At 49.8% G+C, this 22,078-nt stretch overlaps 2 protein-coding genes across 2 annotated transcripts in view; both read right to left on the minus strand.

The window, feature by feature from the left end:
* The window catches only part of LOC144153367 (glutathione hydrolase 1 proenzyme-like), a 76,754-nt gene extending 61,810 nt beyond the window's left edge, over positions 1 to 14,944 (minus strand). Inside the window, exons 1-3 of the mRNA XM_077685019.1 lie at positions 14,918 to 14,944; positions 13,596 to 13,801; positions 1,072 to 1,194 (exon numbers count right to left, since the gene is read on the minus strand). Of these exons, the coding sequence (XP_077541145.1) occupies positions 1,072 to 1,194; positions 13,596 to 13,801; positions 14,918 to 14,944 (356 nt within the window). The remainder of the gene's footprint in view (positions 1 to 1,071; positions 1,195 to 13,595; positions 13,802 to 14,917) is intronic.
* A 2,327-nt stretch (positions 14,945 to 17,271) lies between these two features.
* LOC144151917 (uncharacterized) lies at positions 17,272 to 19,923 on the minus strand. Its single transcript, XM_077683087.1, has 3 exons — positions 19,596 to 19,923; positions 19,234 to 19,506; positions 17,272 to 19,074 (listed from the first exon to the last, which is right to left on the minus strand). The coding sequence occupies exons 1-3, from the start codon at positions 19,822 to 19,824 to the stop codon at positions 18,029 to 18,031; spliced, it is 1,548 nt and encodes a 515-aa protein (XP_077539213.1). The 5' UTR covers positions 19,825 to 19,923; the 3' UTR covers positions 17,272 to 18,028.
* Positions 19,924 to 22,078: the final 2,155 nt, after the last annotated feature.

The following is a 22,078-nucleotide window of genomic DNA, read 5'->3' on the forward strand; positions in this document are numbered from 1 at the left end:
ATCACCAGGGCCGACATATTCGCAGTAAGAACCTAATTTTCTCGTAGCGTCCCAAGTACGGAAGCTACGATTCCCAAGATCCAAGAGGTGTAATCACATGACCGAATGGAGTTCCAGCGCATTTCATCCTGTTCATCACCCAGAGGGCGAATCGCCGCTATCGCTAAAGACTACCGAAATGCATCATTCTTAGATTTGTCAAGTAGTATGTTATGTGCACTTTTGCGATTCAGGAGGATGCTATTTCTCTCGTGCTATGAGTAGTTTTAGACTATTTTGTCATCGAGTTTTTACTATCATGTCTTCTGACATTCCCCGTTCTATCCCGCCAGTGTTTGGCCGTGTGTTTGTCCGCCATGTTTCTCGTCTCCAAAGAAGCCGGCCGAGAGTTTCTAATCTTCCCATTTCGACTCACTTTTCTGCGCCAAAACACTCTAAACACATAGTTCTACATTGTGGTTATCGGAAGAGTGGCTAAACTACACGGCTCTGTGCATGGAATTCCGGTCAGCGCAGGGACAGAAAACGAAAAATCCCGGCGCTGTACGAAGAATCTTGAGAAGGACAAAAAAGGGGGAATTCTTTGACAATAACCGAAATGAGGAGAAAAAACTGCTGGGAGGAAATTTGGAGAAGAGCTTAACACGCAAGCCAGGAAGAGCACGGTAGACCAGGTGCCGTGAACACACAAACAAGTGCCAGGTGAAGAGGCAGAGGCGGTCAAAGCCTTCCATTTGGTCACTTCAGTTCTCTATCCCGCCTGCCAAGAATTGCGTGACGACGTTTAGCTCTGGTTCGGCCGCAATGCTGGACACGAATAAGGTCACGTGATAACACATTTCTAGGGAGGTTCCGTTAATGGTCTGTCCCTGAGAAATGTCCGCAAACTCGTTATTTATATTAAATTGGTTCTCCCGATTGTGTTTTTCTATCTTAATGAGTCGGTATTAAAACAATGGGCTAATCAAGAAAGGTCCGCAATAAAAAACACAAGCCTGGTGGATCTTCTGCCGCATATATCCAGCAAAAAGCGGGCACGGTATACAGGCTTTCACAGCATGTTCTACTCACTGGTTGTAGTAAAGGGCCATGAACCCTCCGCCGAGGCCGGCCAAGTGTGGAGCTGTGACGCCCATGCAGAGGAGCGCAGCCACGGCTATGTCGCCAATGAGGCCGCCTTTGTCGTATATTTGCCTGCAAGGTCACAAGGACAAGCTGCAACTGGAACTGCGCTTACTTATAACGGAAATGTGATGATAAATATCGAGCCAGTGGCGCGCGAAAGATTTTGTCTTGTGAGGTGAGAAGAAAACGAACGAACACAAGACAGGAAAATTTACACCATCTTCCCGCGAGGGGGACCATGGGGTTGATGCGACGCATCGGGGGCTGCCGTTGCGTTTCCGTTATGTTAGCGATGTCAGCGTGTGGATTGCTGTTGTTGTGTATCCTATTTACGCAACATGTTCACCCCCGATGCGTCGCATCTACCCCATACTTCCCCTCGCGGGAAGATGGCGTAAATCTTTATCGAGCGCAAGCTGCGTGCTAACGCACAGCAGGCACGGCGACGGGAGCGAGCGCAGCCGAGCGCAAGCTGCGCGCTGACCGCGCTGACGCACAGATGGCGCTGCGGTGAGAGCGGCGGAGCGCGCAGCTGCCGCGGCGAGGAGAATGGGGGAGGGATGCGGACGACGACGCGACAACGACGCGGGACAAGGCGAGTTAAAGAGATGCGTTGCATCTAAAAGAAAACAATCAAAATGAAAAATTATAAACGTAAAGAAATAAAAATATGAATGAAGTTACACGCTTGCAAAATTGCTGAAATAGCGGAGCTGACTCCGGCACGCTAGCGGCCGCCTACCGCACAGGCGGCGATCGCCGACAATGCCACTCTCCGCGATATGTACGCACTAAAGCTCACCTTCGGAAGTGTGATAATTTATGAGTGCGTATATAGGGTACCTGCCGCCGCACAAGCCGAGTTCGCGCACTGGACAGATGGCGCCACCGCCGTCGAGGCGCTAGCACAATCTGTAGGTGGCGCCATCGGTCGGCCTAGCCGGGTACCTTCGCATGGCGTCATTGGCATCAACGGACATAGTCAGACCATAAACAGCTAAACTCTTTAAAAGCCTTAACAGAAATCCCTCCGAAATTTCAAGAACAACTTGGGAATGGCGCGGGCTTTCCGTGATGTGACCTTTGAGTTAATTATTTACTTCGCGGGCAATAAGCCTGTTGATCCTCCTTGTGCTACCAGACCTAGAAATCGCGTAAGCCTGCGGTTAAAATGTTATGGGAAGTCATTTCTTAGGTAGTGTTGATGACCTTGTCCATACCTACTCCCCATAATGAGCTGGAAAGTTGCGGGAGTGGGGGGCGGCCCGTACTTCCCTGAATACCCTTGCGTTCGTCAGGTCACCGGCACATTACCCTGTTAATTACACACCGAGAGAGATAAAACATGCGCTCCCCTTCCTCCAATTTGCTTTGCATAGGCTGCAGCTGTCTCCGAAATGGTGCCGGACTTTAAAAATACATCGTGACACTATGAACTAGCTTATATCGCAAATCTGCAATTCGGATCCGGCTGTGAGCAGGAGAGCATGATGGTGTTCTTGATTCACGCGTGGCAAGACGTTTCGATCGACGCCTCACACGTGCAACGACATGATTTTCGTCCACGCCAGCTATCACTACACGATTTTGGAATGACGTGCCACACACTGCGCAGCCATATATCCTCGACATGAAACATTCCCGATTGGCGCTCGAGCGCGTTATTCTTGAGGTCACTCGCGCCAGCTGGGAACTACCTTCCTGCTCGCAGGGGTCGTTTTGTGACAACCTGCTGAAGCTTGTCAAGGATTTACCATTTTTATATTAAACCTCACCCCCTATGCTATCGAGTTCCGCATCACGGTCATGGCATGATGGGGGCTTACAGTTTATAGAATTCGATTGTGCAACAGGCCCGATCAGAGTGGTATATTCTTTTGTAGCGTAAGCTGCACTGGCCGAGGTTGAACAGTTTAGTGTGCACCATGAAGGGCCATGCTGCGAAAGCGCGAGGAGCATTGGAATGGATTGGATTGGATTTGGATTGAATTGAATAGGGTTGGATTTGAAATCCTATTCAATTGGAGTGCGGGTATGTAGCGAATTGGGTCTGCACATTCGCGGGTCTGCGCATTCCAGAGGAGTGACGTCAGAGCCACGGCAGACACACTGGCACCGGCGCGTGCCCAGCTGTGCGTCTCCGTTGCGCAGTAGACAAGTCTGACGCTGCGCCGGAGCCGCTTCATAGCCGTTTCGCGTGGCTCCTTGAGAGCGTGTTGCGCATGGGCGAGGAGCAGTGACTGGACTGAGCTGGACCGGTCCGGACTGGATTTGATTGAATTGGATTGGATTGGATTGGATTGGATTGGATTAGATTGGATTGGATTGGACTGGACTGGACTGGACTGGACTGGACTGGACTAGACTAGACTGAACTGAACAGAACTGGATTGGATTGGATTGCTGAACATTAGCTCACGTTACGTATATCCTGGCATAGCCGAGCTAAGCCACTGCTAATTTTTTCTAACCATATTTGTAGCATCATTATCATTACACTTGCGTTCATTTCTCCCTTAAAACTCTTGAAATTACCGTGTTCACGAAACGTGTGTCCTCGCTAAAAATATCTTCCACCCATGTGACTTTCCTTTCGTTTCACGCCTCATAAAGTTACAACTATTACACGTATGTACGATCCAGCTCCATGCCTCACTGGGGTAATAAAGCCGGGGTCATTTTCTTGATCCCCAAGATATTGCTCAGGGTATTTGTGCAATAGGACGATAGTCTTGCTTCGCTTTCCGCATTTTGACAATATGCCGCCATGCATTATCACTTGCACCAAGGCAACTTTCAGAAACATCGATACTGGATCTATCCATTGTTGAAACGTTAGCGTGGAAACTACGATGGCTATTAAAGGGGTCCTGAAATAACTTCCGCCGATGCATGGATGTACAATGACCCAAATAAAGCAATGTATTTGCAATCTCCTCCCGCAAGAATTTTGTTAAAGCGATGAGTATTAGCTGAGAAATCGTAAATCAAAAACCGCGCATTATCGTCGCTCCGCGTTTCCTCCTCCTTTCGACTTACTCTCCGCTGTTGACGGCGCGCGAGCCTTGCCTCCATGGAGGAAAGAAAAGTTTAGGAGGGAGCGTCACGTGACAATCGTGAAGCCTAGTCATAAAAAATAAAAAGGAAAGACTGATGGGAGGTGTTCTATTCACGTGACAGGCAAGCGGTAGTTCTTTGCGCCTCATGTGGCCCTTCGCCGACGCTGCGTGCGTGCGTCTATACGTTTGATTGTCGGGCCGTCCGCGTATTCGAGTTTCGGCGACGAGCCGTTGCGCGCAGCTCTGCCTGCAACCCGAAACGCGCAGCGGCCTTATCGCGCGGGCAAAGTGGTCGGACGGGAGAGGCAGAAAACATCTTTGTTTACTGAGCTTTCGGACCCGTCGAAGTTCACGCCGCAGTCGGAGAGTTTTGTGCCGCCGCCGCCGCGTGCAGAAGTGGAAATGATCTTTTCACTTGCCGCTCAGGCAAAGTTGAAAAGATCAACCATTTCAACCGTTTCTTTAACCATTTATTGGCAAGGCGCAGTCAGTCCACAATTCAGCAAGGTCTCTCCCAGGCGTAATCTAGCATTCGCTTTTTTTGTTTTTTTTTTTTCATATACGTATCGCACCGATCGAGCGGTCCTCAACGGACAAACAGCCGAAGTACTGCTTGCGGCGCGAGGTGGTCACACCCAACATAAGGGTACTGAACCCTTTGTTTTCCAGTGCACTGAAGTAGATAAAAACGTACCATCACGCCGGAGCACCGGAAAGGCAAACGTATGCAAAGGCGCGCGCGAAACCAAAGCTAGTCTCACCACCTCCCCGCCAACACGACACTCGTTACGCGCGATAACTCAGCAGAATGCCAAACGCAATCGTCACAGCACACCTGGCAAACACCGCGCAGCTGTAGGCCGCTCCATGCTTGTGAATGTTTACGGCGGCGCGTTCGAGCGATCCAACGTCAGAAGTGAAATTCGGCTTGCAGCTCGTGAGGGTGCTTTGTAAGAAGGCGATCGAAGTTTCGCCTTGCTTTGAACAGCGACAGCGGCAGTAGTTCCACGATACGAAGCTTGGAGCGCAACGCTGGTGAACAATCTTGTACGGCGCCTTCGGCGACAGCGCTCGCCTCCATCTCCACCGGCAGCCAGCCGGAGCCACTAAATGCTACCGCGGGCCTGAGAGTAGTGCTTTTTCCATAATGCATTGCGCGGGAGGAGCCCGAGGAGAGGAGAATGCGGCGTCAGAGGAGGTTGGCTTGCCAAAGCTGTGCCGCCTGACGTCATGCTCCCTCCTAACATTTTCTTCCTCCATGCTTGCCTCCCATGATGCTGCGCTCCGCAGCGGTGACGTACTTCCGCTATTGCGCTGCTCAGACTGTCGTCTGCTACGGGCAAGCTGTGTTGACACCATGAATCCCTCAAGGCTGGAAAAGCGAACGAAAAATCTGGCCGCATGTATGCGGCGGCCTGGCCTTGCCCTTTCGCGGTGTACGTTGCTGGCGGCACATGACTTTTTATCGGCGGCGATCTCGCAGCCGCACAGGGAGGGTCGTGCGCTCGTTCCCTTGATGCACCGCGCACTGTTTATCCAAAAAGCGCCGTATCAGATGTGGCCCCGCTGGTGCCGGGTCTTATTTTGCGGCGGTGGTAATTCCTGCCGGCGGCATGTGAAAAAGAAATATTAAACCGATACAGCACCCGTGCACAAAACGCTTCAATCATGTGACCAGTTTAAGGTCCCTAAAATTGACCAGTTCAGCTTGGGGCGACGCGTGGTGGAGAGCGGCAACGTTGGCAAAACAAGCTCCGCCGTGGCTCTGAGCTTTCTAGCGCAGGAGCGAGCGCCATTTCTTTGACAATCTCAAACATCGGTTGCCTTGGCAACAAGGCACAAACCGCTCCAGAAGTCAGTTACGGTTGCGTGATCCCGGTTCAGATTGGGGACCCACTTCGCGACATGTGGGCACTGCAGGCGTACCACTCACTCCCATTGGGAAGTGCGAGATGCGTTTGGCATTACAGGAGGCGATGGTGTGTGTGTTGTGGACGCCTTTGTTTCGCGATGAAATGCGACGTTGTGCTTCTGCGGGTCGATAGTGCTTCCCATGGTCTGGATTATCTTTCTCGAGCGACGTACAACTGAACCTCGCATGGGGTATGTGCAGTGTGCGTGGCTAAAAGCCATCTCGGCTTGTGCGCCAGAGTTAAGTGACTTGCTGTTCGTCCCCGCAAAGCCCGCGCGAGGTGAGTACCGAATTTACGACGGGCAGGAGGCAACCCATCCTCTGTCAATCGTGGTTCAGGCTTTCAACGCATGTTGTGACGTTGTGTTCGTTAGAAACGCATCTCTGGATTGTTTTAAAGTTGAATAAAATGTATGCGTCAAACCCGGGCGTTCGGCTCAGGGCGTTCTCTGCGATTGCACGAAAGAAGTGCCACGGGGCTTCAACGCTTTCTTTATGGAACGTACTCAGGTAACAGAATATCCATGTCGTGTTATGGCCGTGTTTCATTCAATACAAACGGTTAAGCGTTTGTTTTACACTTGTTTCGTTTGTCGTAAAATGCCCAAGCACTCCGGCACTCCGCTGGCAGATCAGCCGGCGAGCCGACGCTGAGCAGACGACTCATCTCTTTGCCGGAAGTGCGTGAAAAAGCCGCCCAAAAGCAGGATGTCTAGCTCATGACGAACATCTGGGAATCGATGATGTAGACATGTGAAGATGGCGGCGTCCAAAAACACGAAGGAAAGGGTGAGAAAAAAACGACAAACTTTGCAACAAAAGTGTGAGCTTTCCGCTGCGCGTAAAAGAGTAATACTTGGCACAGAGGACGTTGACGACCCAATCTAACGGTTGCACTAGTTCATTTAGTGTGCTCAAAATGCCTTTCAGGGCCCCTTTAAGACCATATTTCTTCATAAGCATCCAAGGGCATTGCTGTGTGGCGCGGATGGTTCTTTCCTACAAGTTTTAGGCATTCTGACGAGTTCGTGCCATTCGAAGGGAACAAACGTGTGTTTTAGTATAGGGCGCCAGCAATATACCCATTGGCCAAATGCAAGGTGTGGCTACTTTTGAAGGAGAGCAAAATGTACTGGCATTCCGCGCTTGATGGCTGCTTTACTTTTTTACGTTTTTTTCTACCAATATTCCCGACGCAATTGTATTATATAAATCTGTCAACGGGGGCACGTACCCTTTTCTGTGATGATAAATGGCGTTATATATGTACACTGGGCGCTCTTCCAAATTTTTAATCGTGTTCCCGTTTGCGCCTACGGGGTTGTTCACATTTATATTGGTGGTGAAAGTCCAGTGTATGAGATAGACAGGTTTACATGCGGTATTTCTATTGTGTATTTTTATTTTTATATGTCTTCTTGTTATTGTCATGAAAAAATAGTCTCTAAACGTTTGCAATATTTAAATGTGTTTACTTTGTCAATTACACATTTTTGCGCAAATATTGGGCCTTATAAGGACTGCGAGGTACATGGTCGTTTGTTTCAGTTGATAATTTCGTATTTTTAAAGCAAAAGGTTTCTAGCTCTACCAGCCAACGTTTCTTTCGTGGCGCGCGCAACACAATCTTAACGCGTCGGAGGCGCGGCGGGGGAGCGAGGAGGGGCGTAGGGTTTCACTCACGCAGCACACTAGAGATGGCGCCGCGAATTTACACAGCGTTCTTCTAGAGGGAGTGCCGGCTCGTTAGTGGCGGCGTCCACGGTACAACTTTGTCGTCTGCTTCAGCGGCGGCTGTTTTGGGTCGGTTTTGGCGCAGCCTCGCGTTCATTGCGCGGTGCCTTCGCACGGCTTGATTAACTTGTTCGACAGCACCACCAGGGCAACCCACACCCGACGCAATTAAGCGGCTATACGGGAAACATACGTTAAGGATTGTTTTTTTTGGCGGGAAAAGAAAATTTAAAAACCCCATACAGATATCTCGCCGCTAGAGAAACACTACATTTTGCGCACTACTTGCCACGAAAGTGACTCAGTTTTCTGCATTGGTAATAACCAAGTTGGTTATTTTTTGAAGAGGCATTACAAAAGGCGAAAGTAGCAACAGGCTCTGAGCAATAGGAATATTAAAAAAATTACGCCCACTTCCCCTCGCGGCAACCCTGGTGTGGTGCGACGCTGAGGTGGGTTCAAGCGCAAGCGGAGAGCAACCGTCGACCGAAAGGCCGCCGGAGAGCGGCACACCGGTTATATGCGCAGCGCGCCCGAAGGAGAGGAGACCGCGGAGAGAGAGAACACTGCACTAAGGCGTTGCGCTGCTGAGCACGAGGTCGCGGGTTCGATTCCCGGCCGCGGCGCCGGCTTTTCTGATGGAGGCGAAAAGCAAAAACGCCCGTGTGTGCGAGATTTCGGCGCACGTTAAAGATCCCCCGGTGGTAGAAATTAATCCGGAGCCCTCCACTACGGCGCGCCTCATCGCCTGCGTTGCGTCGGCGCGTTAAACCCTACAAGCAATCAATTCAGAGAGTACTGCACATGCGCAGCACCGCGCGCAGCACCGCCCACCGCGCGCAGCACCGCCCACCGGCGCAGTTAGAACGCGCTGGGCCGCACCACGGCCTCCGCGATCGGCTGCCGGCGGCGCGCCGTTGCTCAGCGCGCCGCCGGCAGCCGATCGCGGAGGCCGTGGCCGCACACCCGCAGATGTTGAGAGAGAGCGTTCGCTCTCACCTGGGCACACGCCGGTGGCAGTGCGTCTGCCGCAGCTATGACGCAACACAATCCACTTTAATCCAATCCAATCCAAGCCAAGCCAAGCCAAGCCAATCCAATCCAATCCAATCGAATCGAATTCAATCCAATGCCCCTCGCGAGAGAGTGTTCGCTATCGGAGAGGAGAGGGGGTGGGCGGAGGAGAGTGCAGACACCGACGTCGACGATGACGGACGCACGCAGGAAGGAACAAGCCGCCGACAAGAGATGCCATCACTGTCGCGTCTAAAAGTTCCCTCAGCTTTCTCGCACTTCTCAAATTTTCTAAACTAACTAGTTTCAATCGGTATAAATGGGAATCATGAAGCTCACATGCCGAATTGTTAGGTGTCCGCACTTGTGTCGCGCGGTGGTGTAGCCCCAAGCTAGCACATCAGGATGGCTAGGTTCCGCTGTCTCGCCCTCCGAAAGACACTCCTCTCCGTTTTAGGTGCGACTGCATCTCATTCACTCGCCTTGTCTATGCAGTGTTGTCGGCATTGTTGTCGTCCGCCCCTCCACCACTCTCGTCGCCGCGCGAGCTGCGCTCTCCGCCGCTCACCCCCTCTCCTCTCCGATGCCCCTCTCTCGCGAGGGGCGTTGGATTGGATTCAAATGGATTGGCTTGGCTTGGCTTGGCTTGGATTTGATTGGATTGGATTGGAAAAAAGTGGATTGTGTTGCGTCATAGCGGCCGCAGATGCACTGGCGCCGGCGCATGTGCAGTATTCTCTCTTCCGCGGTCTCCTCTCCTTCGGGCGCGCTGCGCATATAACCGGTGTGCCGCTCTCCGGCGGCCTTTCGGTCGACGGTTGCTGTCCGCTGCGCTTGAACCCCCCTCAGCGTCGCATCACACAGGGTTCCCGCGAGGGGAGGTGGGCGTAGTTTTTTTCTCCCTCCCGACTCACGGCCGGGCTACAGCGGCGGCGTCCGCCGCTCTAAATCACCCGTGGCCGACGCTGCTGCTGCGTTCGGGACGCCGACCCGCGAATCCCAGGTAACGGCAGGCAGAATCTCTGGTTTCACTCTTTGTAGAGCCACGTGTGTGAATTCAAGTGCATTCACATAGGCAATTGTTGTGGGTGTCGTTTAAAGCTTTCCAATCAGTTTCAAGGCATGGATTGGCGCCAGTGTTTTTTTTTTATCAATTTTGTCTTCATAGTGTGTAAGACCGCTGTACAGGATAGAAACTTTGGATTTCTTGGTTTTAACGTTTTATTCCAGAAATTCTACAATGACGAATACACCTGCGCATTCGCCCTGTCTGACTTGCACGACATGGGCGCCAACCAACGACTCGACCCATGGCTCCGACAGGTCATAGAGCGTCTTATCTCGAAGCCGTCAGATGCATCTATGAACACCTTTATACTGACTGTGTGGTGGCGTCTTATTTCTCCGAAACTTCTGGGCGGATGGGCCTGACTTTTATCTCGCCATGCCAAAGCACCTTCGTTCTGACATCCTCCTCAAGCTGCATGACGTGCCGACTGCAAGACATCTTGGCGTGACTTGCACCTACGACCATGTAGGTCGACGCCTTAACTCGCCCGGCATTACCGGTCTGCGCGACAGTACGTCGCGGCTTGTGAGCTCTGCGAATGCCGTAAAACACCTCGCTCACTTCCAGCAGGCCCTCTTCAGCCGGTTGACGTTCCTCCTGAACCACTATTGCGTGTTTGATTCTACTTTCTCGGTCCTTTCTCCTCATCCCACTCTGGGAACAGGCGGATAGCCGTCGCCAAGAATTAAAGCCCACGTAACGCCATCAGACGTGCCTCCCTACCAGCTGCGCCACGGACGTCGCCAATTTTGTAGCGTAAGCTACACTGGCCGAGGTTCAGCAGTTTCGCATGTACCTTGAAGGGTAGTGCTACACAAGCGCGAGGAGCATTGAAATGGATAGGATTAGATTGGATTGAATTGCATTTGGATTGGATTAAACTGAATTTGGATTGGATTAAATTGGATTGTATTGTATTGGATTGGAAAACCAACCGAATTGGAGTACGGGTGTGCAGAGCATTGGGTCTGCCCACTACCCAGTCTGCGCATTCAAGAGGAGTGACGTCATAGTCGCGGCAGACGCACTGGCGCCGGCTCGTGATCTGCTGTGAACCTCCGTTGCGCAGTAGCCAAGTCTGACGCTGCGCCGGAGCCGCTTGATAGCCGTTTCGCGTGGCTCCTGGAGAGCCGTGCTACGCATGCGCGAAGAGCAGTGACTGGTCTAGACTGGACTGGACTGAATTGGATTAGATTGTATTTGATTGGATTGGTTTGGATCGGATTAGAAATCGTTTTAGCAGCGGTAAGCATAATAATCGGATAATCCTAGAAGACCAGGAAACCTAAGAATAACCAGCTGAACCTTAGATCGCGCAACGTATATACTGGCATAGCCGAGCTAAGCCACGGGTAACTTTTATTACACGCCTTCATTCTGCATCACGGTGCTCCTCGTCAGCTGATCACGGACCGGGGTCGGTTCTTCTTACCCCAGGTAATCGACGACCGCCTTCGCTCCTACCGCACTAGGCCCAATCTCACCCCGACCTATCATTCGCAGACCAAAGGGCTTACTGAACGTTTTGACAAGACACGGACATGCGCGCTATGTACGTGTCCACCTACCATAATGACTTGGACGTTCCTCTCCCTTACATTACTTTCGCGCGCAATTCATCGCACCTCGGCACTGCCGGCTGCTTTCCTTTCTTTCGCCCTTTTTGGACGTGACCCTGCCTTGGCATTGGACACCGTGTTTCCTTACCCGACCACACCAGGAACGGAATGAGCACGCGAAGTCACTTCCCAGGCTAATGTGGCCCGCTAGTTCCAACGGGGTCATTATACATTTACACCATTATGAGAATAAAGGTATTATATTCGCCAATTATGCATTTTTTCAGCAGATCCGGGCACAACAAGGTTTGTGCTATTTCCCCCTTGTATTGTCTCTCTATTTGTTTATGGGGTTGTGTCTTTGTGAGTCCTCCTGTGAAGGTGGTGCACGAGATATATATTTTGGATATGTTGAGCTGATTTCTTATTTTTTTTTCAGCTCTTTTCTTTGCTTCGACAAATTATCTTTATCTACGTTAATATAACGATTATTTTGTGTTTGGATACCCCGAAACAGATTTACTCTATATAGGAATTTCGAAACTCCCCATAAGCCACATGTATCGAAAAGGGACCCTACGGTTGGTCCACTGTTTGTATTTTGCCGTACAGTGGCGTCGTCTGTCGGTCACCAAATAAAATATACAACGTGCTTCGCCGGTCGACGACCTGGGCGAAAAATGGCTTTTGGGTGCTAACGAAAATTTGTCTTGCCTAAGGAGCCCAATGTGTTCAAACATGCAAGTGTTTTATTATATTCTAAGCAGGAGTGGTAACAAAAATGAGACCATGTGGTCGGAGATGCGCAGTCGCTTGAGCATTGTCGTCTGCTGCGCGTCAGCTGCGGTGTTCAGGCGGTGAAATAAGCGCAACAAATTCGCTTCTACGGGATTACTCAAGCTTGAAAGGTTTATTTCAAGCCACTTGATCAGCTACGGGAGTAGTCTCGGCACAGAGTGCGGTGTAGGCCGAACGACAACTGCAAATTTAGTACTTCAAGTCGGACCTATGTTGAGCCAGAGTGCCCACACAAACGCCAATTGCTCGAGGCAGTTGCGGAGGCGTAGAAACAATCGCAACACAAAATCCGGAGTTAATAAAGCAATGAATACCTTCCGAAAGTACAAAAAATTAACAAGGATGCACCTTTACAGTAAGTTTATCGGTAAATTGTAAAATTAAAGGATTAGTTTTTTTTTGCATCTTACGTGCGGTGGTCACGTTCTTCCCCCCCTAAGTTTTTTTTTTTTTTTTTTTTGGGGGGGGGGGGGGGGGGGAAGAAGGAGAGTTCTGGTGCGGGCCCAATTTTGAGGCGGAATTTGACAACTGGCTTCATCCAAGAGCTCTGACCGGGAGATACGTGGTTGGCGCTCAGACTAGTCAGGAAAGAACACGTATGCACTAAAAACAAAGCCCTCATTTTCTTCTTTTTTTTTTGCAGCATGTTTCCAATTCGTATAGCAGTTTGAAGTTTCGCGAAAACAAAGCGAAAGGCATCCGTGCCTACATCACAAATGTAATATTTGCTCCAGGAAGTCCTCGAAGCGAATAAAAACTCTTTTGTTTCGTAGTACTCGGAATCATGCAATCTATTACACTTCCAAAGATTTCGAAGCTGACGACAGAATCAACCTATTGCCTTGACCCTCCGTCCCCCCACCCGCTCGAAAAAAAACGCCTTGACGCCACAACAAACCTTGGGGAATCGGTTGCTATTGTCACCCAGCTCATAGCTCGCCAAAGGAGACTGAGATATCAAGGGCACGGGCTCCTTCACATCTGTTCAGTTGCCACGCCTTCCAAACGAACACTTATAATAAACTTCAATAGAAAACATGGATAATTTTTCACTTCTTTTCTACTTAAAGCAGGCCTAAAGTGTATATTGCGCATTCAAGCTCCTACTAGCCCTCGTACACTCGGTCCCGCTTAACAGTGTCCGCCGCAGCTGCTAACAAGGTTTGATCTAACAAACAACGTACTAATGCTCGTGAGCCCATTTTCATCCCCACTGGGCGAGAACTGCAATTGGTTTCATTCGTATGTTTGTATATTCCCGCCTTCGCTCGCATGTTCCTTCCTTCGGTCATCGGCCATCGTGCGATCTCACACCAAGAGCTCACTTGGCCACGCCTGCGCAGAGCGGGGCGTCGCAGACGACGGCGAAGTCCTTGTACTCCCAGAGCTCGGTGGGAAAGAAGTAGGCGTCGGCGATGATGGGATACACCAGGAATGCCAATACACCCAGCAAGGTTGCGATGATCAGCACGCAGCACAGGCAGACCACGCAGCACAGGAATATCGGGAAGCCGCCTTTAGCCGCGGGGGGCTGCGAAAAAAGGAAAAAAAAAAATAAAGCCATTCCACTCAATGTGAAATCTGTCGGATGGGCAGAACAGTGTTTCGCCATAATGGGCTGTAGCGCCGTTATCGGCTGACTGCTACCACCCAATACTAATCAAATTTCCCGCCTTCGCGGTGCTCGGGCGACCCCTGCCTGAAACTGCGCCAGCGGGAGTTCTGTTTTAAATGTAGAGCATTTCTTTAACTCACAATGTCACCCGTCCGTTGGCGATCGGCGTCCGCAGCCAGCCACCACGTGCGCCCCTCCCCCGCTCCTCCTCGCTCTCAACAACAGGTGCGGGCGCGCATGCGCGTGCTCCGGCGCTGAAAGAGGCGTTGCAGCAGCAGGTGCTACGTCCTCTCCCTCTACTGCGTGCGCTACGAATATAAAGCGGGTATCGGCGCGGCTCACTCCATTCTACTCCTGCGCTCTGTTCTGCTTAAAGAAAAGAAAGAAAAGAATAATAATAAACACCCAACCGATTGCCCCGCAGAGAGGGTGGGGTGCAAACGATGGCAATAAATAACACGTTACGTACTTAAGTCTCTCTCTCTCTCTCTCTCTCTCTCTCTCTCTCTCTCTCTCTCTCTCTCTCTCTCTCTCTCTCTCTCTCTCTCTCTCGTCTCGCAACCCAACCCCTACGACAACAACAACTACAACTACCACAACCTACTCCACGTGACCACCCCCAATGCTCTGCATTTACTCGTGTCCCTCGCGCGGGGGCATGCGACGGAGGTTTTTTTTGTGCCTGCTCTTACTCCCGCACGTGCCGGCGTTGCACTGCCAGATTATTTCGCTTACTATTGTAAATCCGACCCAACGAGCGTTCCTAATTAAATGAACGCGATCGCTGCCGGTCAATTACGTACGTTTTGCTTCAAATGTACCTACAGTTTTCTTCGTTCTAAATAAAAGGAGATGTATGGCAAGCGCCAGCGGTTCCACGTTCCGAACGCTTATCTATACATAGCTTGCACATGACGTCACGCCCGCCCGGTCGTTGGCCCGGCGGCCATGTTTGTGAATCGGTTGTCGTTCGGTGCGTGTGTCTTGCAAGTGTTGCGTCCGAATTCGTGGTGGCATTCTAACGCTACTCACTGACTTCTGCATGCGATGGCACGACATGAACCTATGAACGCTGGATATTACTCGGGGCTCATCGGGAGTGTGCGTCTCCGTTACGAGGAAAAAGTTAGCTGTGTGATGGCAATGACCCGTACGAGCTGCGGCCCGGAGTGGACACATGTTCCGATCTGAGTGGCTTCCCCGAGGTCACACACGGTGACATAGTGACATATCTTGTGTTTTCTGCGAGCTTCGTTACGCTCGAACAGATGAAAGCGTACAAAGCGTTGGAATCGCACAACTATTTCACCAGCGGCTGGGTAAAGCACCTTTCGGCGAAGCAACTGCAGGACGACAAAGTCATCGTGCTTGGCGAGGTGAGCACTATGAATCCATTTCGTGATTGTAAGCTTTGTTAATCTCTCTACGATTTCGCGAAAAAAACGTCCGTACGCCGTCCTGAGCTAACAGCCTTGTGTGCGGCGCAGCTCAAACGCACCATTCGGTTGGCTGTACGCGAGCGAGTGCGTCAGCTGCCCGCTCAGCGCGAGGAAAAAAAAGGAAACGTAACCGACGGGCTTTATGGGTCCTCGTTTTTAATTCGCACACTATGGGTAACATTACTTGTGAGCTGTTTAAAACAAGTTCTGTACACCCCAACCCTTGCAAAAAAGGCCTGCGTATGCTTTTCGTGTCCACGATGATATGCCCATGCTAAGTGTAACAACATGTCAGTAACACCGGTATTTTTGTTGCCTTCGCAGGTGAACCACTCGCAGAGACTGGGACAACGACCTCTGCAAGTGTGGATTCTGTGCCACAAGAATGGTACTGTTGTGGCTGCACATTGCACTTGTATGGCCGGAGCCGGAGAAGCCTGCTCCCATGTTGGAGCCTACTTGTTCGCAGTCGAGACAGGCGTCAAGATCATGAAGTCAACGAGTTGCACGCAGAAGGACAATTTGTGGCTGCCCGCTTATGTTGAGAAGGTTCAGTTTAAGCGACTTAGGGACATCGACTTCACGTCATCCAGAAGCAAAAAGCACAAGCTTGACAGCATCGCCACTTCAACAGAAGCAGGACCAGTGAAGGAGCGAGCTCCTGTCCCACCCCCTTCTGCAGACGAGCTTTCTCAGCTTTACAGCTCAATTCAGGCAGCTGGTGTGGTGCCTTCAATTTTTTCACTGTTACCTGGCTATGACGGACACTTCGAAAATCCTGTACCAACGCATGATGCTCATTTGAGGAAACTGTACGCGGAGGAAATGTTGGCATATGACTTGGATGTTTTAGTTGAGAAGGCCAATGATGTCATGCCGTCACTAACTGTTAGTGAAGGTAGCGCAAAGGCTATTGAAGCCATGACAAGACAGCAAAGCAGCTCGCCGAGCTGGTTTACGTACCGTGCTGGTAGGGTCACTGCTTCTGTAATGAAAAAGGTGTGCCACACAAGCATTGATAACCCTGGTGTATCACTGCTGAAGTTAGTGTGCTATCCTGAGAAACAAGCATTGAAAACTCCTCCCATCACATGGGGATTGGAAAATGAGCGCCATGCCTTTAGAGCATATGAAGCCAGCGAAGCTGGAAAGCACGACGCATTCAAGTGCACAAAGTCGGGACTGCACATCAGTACGCAGCACCCTTTTGTTGGAGCAACACCAGATGGTCTTGTTTGTTGCACTTGCTGCGGAAAGGGTGTGCTCGAACTGAAGTGCCCATTCTCGATGAGGGAAGTGAAGGATATAACCGAGATGGTTGGCGCGGGTTCCTGTCTAGAAACTGTCAATGGCGCAGTACACTTACGCCGGCAACATGATTATTTCTACCAGGTGCAGACGCAAATGGCTGTATGCAATGTGCAATGGTGTGACTTTGTTGTGTGAACACCTAATGTGTTGCATGTCGAGAGAGTATGGAAGGATGAGCACTTTTGTGAGGACATTCTGGCTGCTGCGAGAGATTTTTTCATCCATGCAATCCTTCCCGAGCTGTTCAGCAGATATTTCACTAGGCAAAGTGCTGGGCCAGTGGTAAACTCTTCCAAGGATGTTTTTTGCTTTTGTCAAGGACCAGAAACTGGAAAGATGGTTGCGTGCGACAACCAATACTGCTGCTACAAATGGTTTCACTTTTCTTGCGTTTCACTGAAGCGGGCACCAAAAACTGCACAGTGGTATTGTCCCGAGTGCAAAGGACATAAAGACCAAACAGCCCGTGACGACACCTCTGCGTAAAGTTGTACACGTGAAGAGCGTCTTGAAGCTGCAACAGCATTGGCCCGTGTTTGAAATTGGTCCAGTGTCACGTCGAGAAATGACGATCAACGGCAACAGCAGATTGTGTCGAGAAATGACGACCAACGGCAACAGCAGATTGTGAAATTGCTTTATTGAGACATGATGGAAAAGAATTCACAATGACTCTTCTACTCTGACTGATGCCTGCTCTTCAGACACACCTTTGAGTGCAGCAACGGTTGGAGGACACAAGTGCGACAGTACACTACAAACAGTTTTGTCAACTGGTGTGACCACATCATCTTCCCTGAATGCAACATAATCAACCAGAATGAGAGAATTCAGAAGAATGAGCTTATGTCTAATGAGTTCAATTACTTTTTCTACATGAATTCTTACACTTGCAAGCTTTCTTGTGCCTTGCACCTCATCTGCTGAAAGTTGTTTTTTCCCTTTTCTGAAATGTTGAAGCGAAGCAAGAGGTCAGCATTTTCAGGTTTAACTTGAGCTTCATCATAAATAAATTCTTGGGATCTAGTGAGCTTATTACTTGCGTTGTGTGAAACAGTGCTTGCTAGTGCCTTGAACACAGCAAATAAAACAGCAAAGTTTATCAACCCAGTGTACAGCCGTACGTTTTCCTCTGAACTTTTAATGCGACTTCAGACACCTCAAGCTGCTCTTTTACTTTTTGTAATGCATACAGTCATTCGTTTTCCACTACACAGCAGTGCTCCAATGTCTCTACAACTTGCATGCTCATGTCGGTCTGAACAGCAGTTTCTGTACATTGTCTGCCATAACTGCGTCCACATGCTACGACAAACTGAAAGCAAGTATCGCACATTGTGTGCAACCACGGTAACAGGCCAGTGGTACCTGCAGCTGCAGATGGAACTTTGTGTCAGTCCTCATTTTCCTCACTCCGGTTCTTTAGTGCTGCAACTATTGGGGGACACAAGTTGCCAAGTGCACAACACACTGTCACAATCTTGTCAAGCGCAGTCAGTTCATCCCCCTCGCGACAAGCAACATAGTTAATAGGCACAGTAGACTTCAAGAACACGAACTTATTTCTGATCAGGCCAATAACGCGCTCCACATGGATCCTAACATTCGCAAGCTTCCTTGTTCTTTCCACGTCTTCAGGGGACAGCTGCTTTTTCCCTTTTGTGTACGCTGGGAGATGGAGGCGTGCACAATAAAAGCCAACACTGTCCTCTATGTTGAACCCCCTATCTGCGAGGACAACATCACCAGGAACCAAGTTGTCCAATAAGCCACAATGCTCTGTGATGTGCTTATCGCTGACACGGCCCCCCCAGCCTTCTGAAATGTATGTTACTACACCCTGTGGTGCAATTGCAATAAGAAACTTTGCAGTGTTGCTCCCTTTATACGTTGACCATGTTTCACTTCTAGAAAGCAGAGACGACGGCCTTTCAATCTTTATTTCGAAGCAGTCGATAATTACGGCGACTTTAGTCCCAAACGAATCAAAGAAAGCTTGTGGCATGGTACGCTGCAGTTCCTCACGCCCTGGCCAGGTTATCTGGGATTTAAGCCGACAATATGCAACGTGCAGCCACTTGTCAAAAATCCTTGATACCGTTGCTTCAGAAATATTGAAGCGGAACGCAAGGTCGGCATTGAAAAGGTTCACTTTGATTTTCATCATAAACAGGATGAATTCCTGGAATTTCGACAGCCTGTTGTTGATGCTGTGGGGTACAGCACTCTCCAGAAATTTAAAGACGGCTAAGAGAACAGCAAAGTTGGCCATCCCTGTGTAAAACGTGACCTTTCTTTCACAACTCCTGAGTGAATTTTCTGAGAATTCGAGCTCTTCCTTCTCGATACGGGCGGCATAGAGGCGCTCATTCAGTGAGGTGCACTGTTGCTCCAGCAGTTGAATGTCCTCCATGGTCATCTCTGTCTGCACTGCAACACCTGTACGAAAAAAAAAAAAAGCCAGATATTTAAAAGTGGCGCCATCATTTCGGCTATCCACAGATACGTTGAACTTGCACAACACGTTTGCAAGGCATTCATTCGTCATTATGTCGGGAACGGTCCCGAACTTCACTTGCCGAAGCAGTTTTAACTTGCCTGTATCACTCTCGTCGGCGTAGGTTTCTCCAGTCTCGTGCGGCGAGATGGGCTGATCGGAACACGGCTGGATCCCTGTCGCTACGGCGTCGGCCTCGGCACGCCGTGTCTGGGCTTCGGCTTCCCGCTTTTCGGCGTCCGCTTGGCGCTTTTCGGCGCGTCGTTTTTCGAGACGTCGGTGTCGTGAGGGGTCCGTGTTCTTGGCGCTGTAGCCGAGCAGAAGCGACGGGGCCCAGTCAGGGTTCGTCTCGTCGAACAGTTTAGCTGGCTTTCCTAAAGAACGCAAAATGAGCAACGTTACAAAGTTAACCTTTCATTATATCGCCGGTATCACGCTGTTAAAGTCGAAAACAATTGTTTACCTGTAATGAAGTGTGCGCCGCAGACTCGCAGGTTGCGGTTCTCGGTGTCGAAGTTGGTGCGGTTAATGCGCGCTAGCCATAAGCCACGCCGCTTCGTGCTCAACGCTTTCGTGCGCTCGCACTGATTCTCCACGACCTTCGGTACTGAATAGAAGTGGCCGTTTGTTGGTTTTTTTCTCCCGCGGGTGTCACTGCGGTTGGAACAACCAAATATAGCGCACATGACCATGATGCCAACACCGCTTGCGAGGCTAGCAACGAGTGCGTGAGAGCGAGCGGTTCACGGTAATGGCGGACGCATATCCCAGAGTTCCTTTCCCTGACGTCAGTGCAAGCTATGTATACGTATAAAGAGAGGTACCCGACTGATCGACTGACTCAGTCATCAACGCCCAGCCAAGACCGGTAGGTCTAGAAACTCGAAATTTCGCGAGTACATTGACGTCATAGAGTAGGGGCTCACAAGGGCAGGTTTTTCGAAATTGCGCTCGTAACCGAGGAAAAGGGCGAAGTTGTGTTTTCACAAATTTGTGATTTTCTCGGTACCCGTTCACATATCGAAGTGCTTTTTTTGCTGATATGTGCAGCCTTTAAGAACATTTAAAAAGTAGTTTAAAAGTAGTTGAAAACCAACACTTTCGAGGTGATTCTGCATTCCGGAAAAAGAATGGGTGTTCCTAAAGATTCTCAAAGAAATCTTTCACCGATTAATTTATCCAACTGATTTTTGCCAACATATGTTACTCATACAAATGCAGACAACTATTTTTAAGGACTTCGCCCTGCGATGCCGGGAAAGAGTCCAATTTATTTTCTTTTTTTTTTGCAAATGACACAGCTGACGAGCCGAAAAGTCCTAACAGGGGATGTCCACTCCTAGCCAACTACTCCTTCAAACTGCTTCAAATTTCAGGAGCTCATTATGGTTATGGTGTTGGAGGGTAATATCGCTGGAAATTCTAAAAATGAGCATGGAGAGAGTGAAAAGCGGTGAAAGAGTTTTTCAATTATTAATTTTTGATCGCACGCCATTTGGGATATTGAACTGATTTTTGTTGAGATAGGTAACTTGCTCAAGTATCTAAACACTGTTCAACAACATTTTTCAATGAGACTCACCCATCAGAGCAAGCAGGATTTCGAGAAAACTGTTTTTACATATTCCTTCGTAACCACACATCCCGTGGTATATCCAATTCGTTATTGCTTGCACATGCTATTGCGTCAAATTGCCGAAAAATCGATTTCACGATTTTGTTCTAACATGCGGATAAAAAGGCAAGCTAAGTTTTTTTTTTTTAATTTACACCCCTCTGGTGGTGGAGTTCATTTGAATTTTCCCGCTTTCGCATAGCGCTCGCCATCTGTTGGGACTTTCTGCAACCCCACACATTCCGTTTGGAGCACATGTTACTTCTTGTAAAACTGTGACCGATGAGCATCTTCCTTACTTGGCGAGGTAGCACTTCAGACGGTATAGGATAACTTTCCTCACCCAGTCGGCCTCCATCGTATGTTCCAAGCGTAGACTCCTGCCGAACAACCTGGAACTCTTCCTCATACCACATCAGATGCAAGCAAAACACCAAGTTCCCCCCTCTGCCATCCATTGTTCCCACCCATGAGCTGTGGGAGTACCTGGTGACTAGAAGCGATCGAGATTTCCAGACACTTTTTCCTCCACAGCGAAGGCTGCCCGTTCATCACACGGCTTTCTCGAATTGGGAACCACTTCCACTTCACTGGCTCAATAAAACGTTTTTCACTCACTCACTCACTCCCTCACTCGCTTGAACGAACCATCTCGGAGCAATTTGTTTAGCGAGAGTTGCAGTATAAAACTCGAGTGCCAGACGTTTCGCATTACCACGATGTGCCTGCGGTTGGAGCCCATGTACTGACAGCAGGGAGGAGTTCTTAATTGTTTACCACTTCACGATTAACCAGCCAACGATGACAACTAACAAATAAGTTAACACGTGTTATACCCGGTAATATCATTAATATAATGGCCCATCCGGGCATTGCCGGGTACTACCGATAGTGACTATAAACCGCTTGGCTCTCGAAGCCTCTGGGTTGCGTCGCTACGACAGCCACTACGACGGAACGCCATATGGCTCTACTTGGGTCCAGCGAGCCAGCTACGACGTCAAGGCGAGCCCCTAAAGTACTTCGCCTTTAAAAAAGAAACATGTCCATGCATTCGAGCGAAGCTGTAACGTTCCGCCGGTGCTTACACGGGAGTTATTACCCCTTATGTTTTAATAAACTTTTTCGTCCCTTTCTTAACGGAAAATGCAAAACACGAAACATAATGGCAAGCATGCAATGCACAACAATTGAGGCCTTCGACACTTGTTGCCCTCCACGTCCGCATGACGAGCTTCGGAGTACTCACGACGCTCGTCGGACCACTCACGGGCACGATCACGATTGCGCTCAAGAGCGGGTGCCCACATAACCGCCTGCTCTTTTATCAT

The sequence above is a fragment of the Haemaphysalis longicornis genome, unplaced genomic scaffold (assembly GCF_048455015.1).
Source record: "Haemaphysalis longicornis isolate Haplotype H1 unplaced genomic scaffold, Haemaphysalis longicornis Haplotype H1 scaffold_9, whole genome shotgun sequence".
Taxonomy (NCBI): domain Eukaryota; kingdom Metazoa; phylum Arthropoda; class Arachnida; order Ixodida; family Ixodidae; genus Haemaphysalis; species Haemaphysalis longicornis.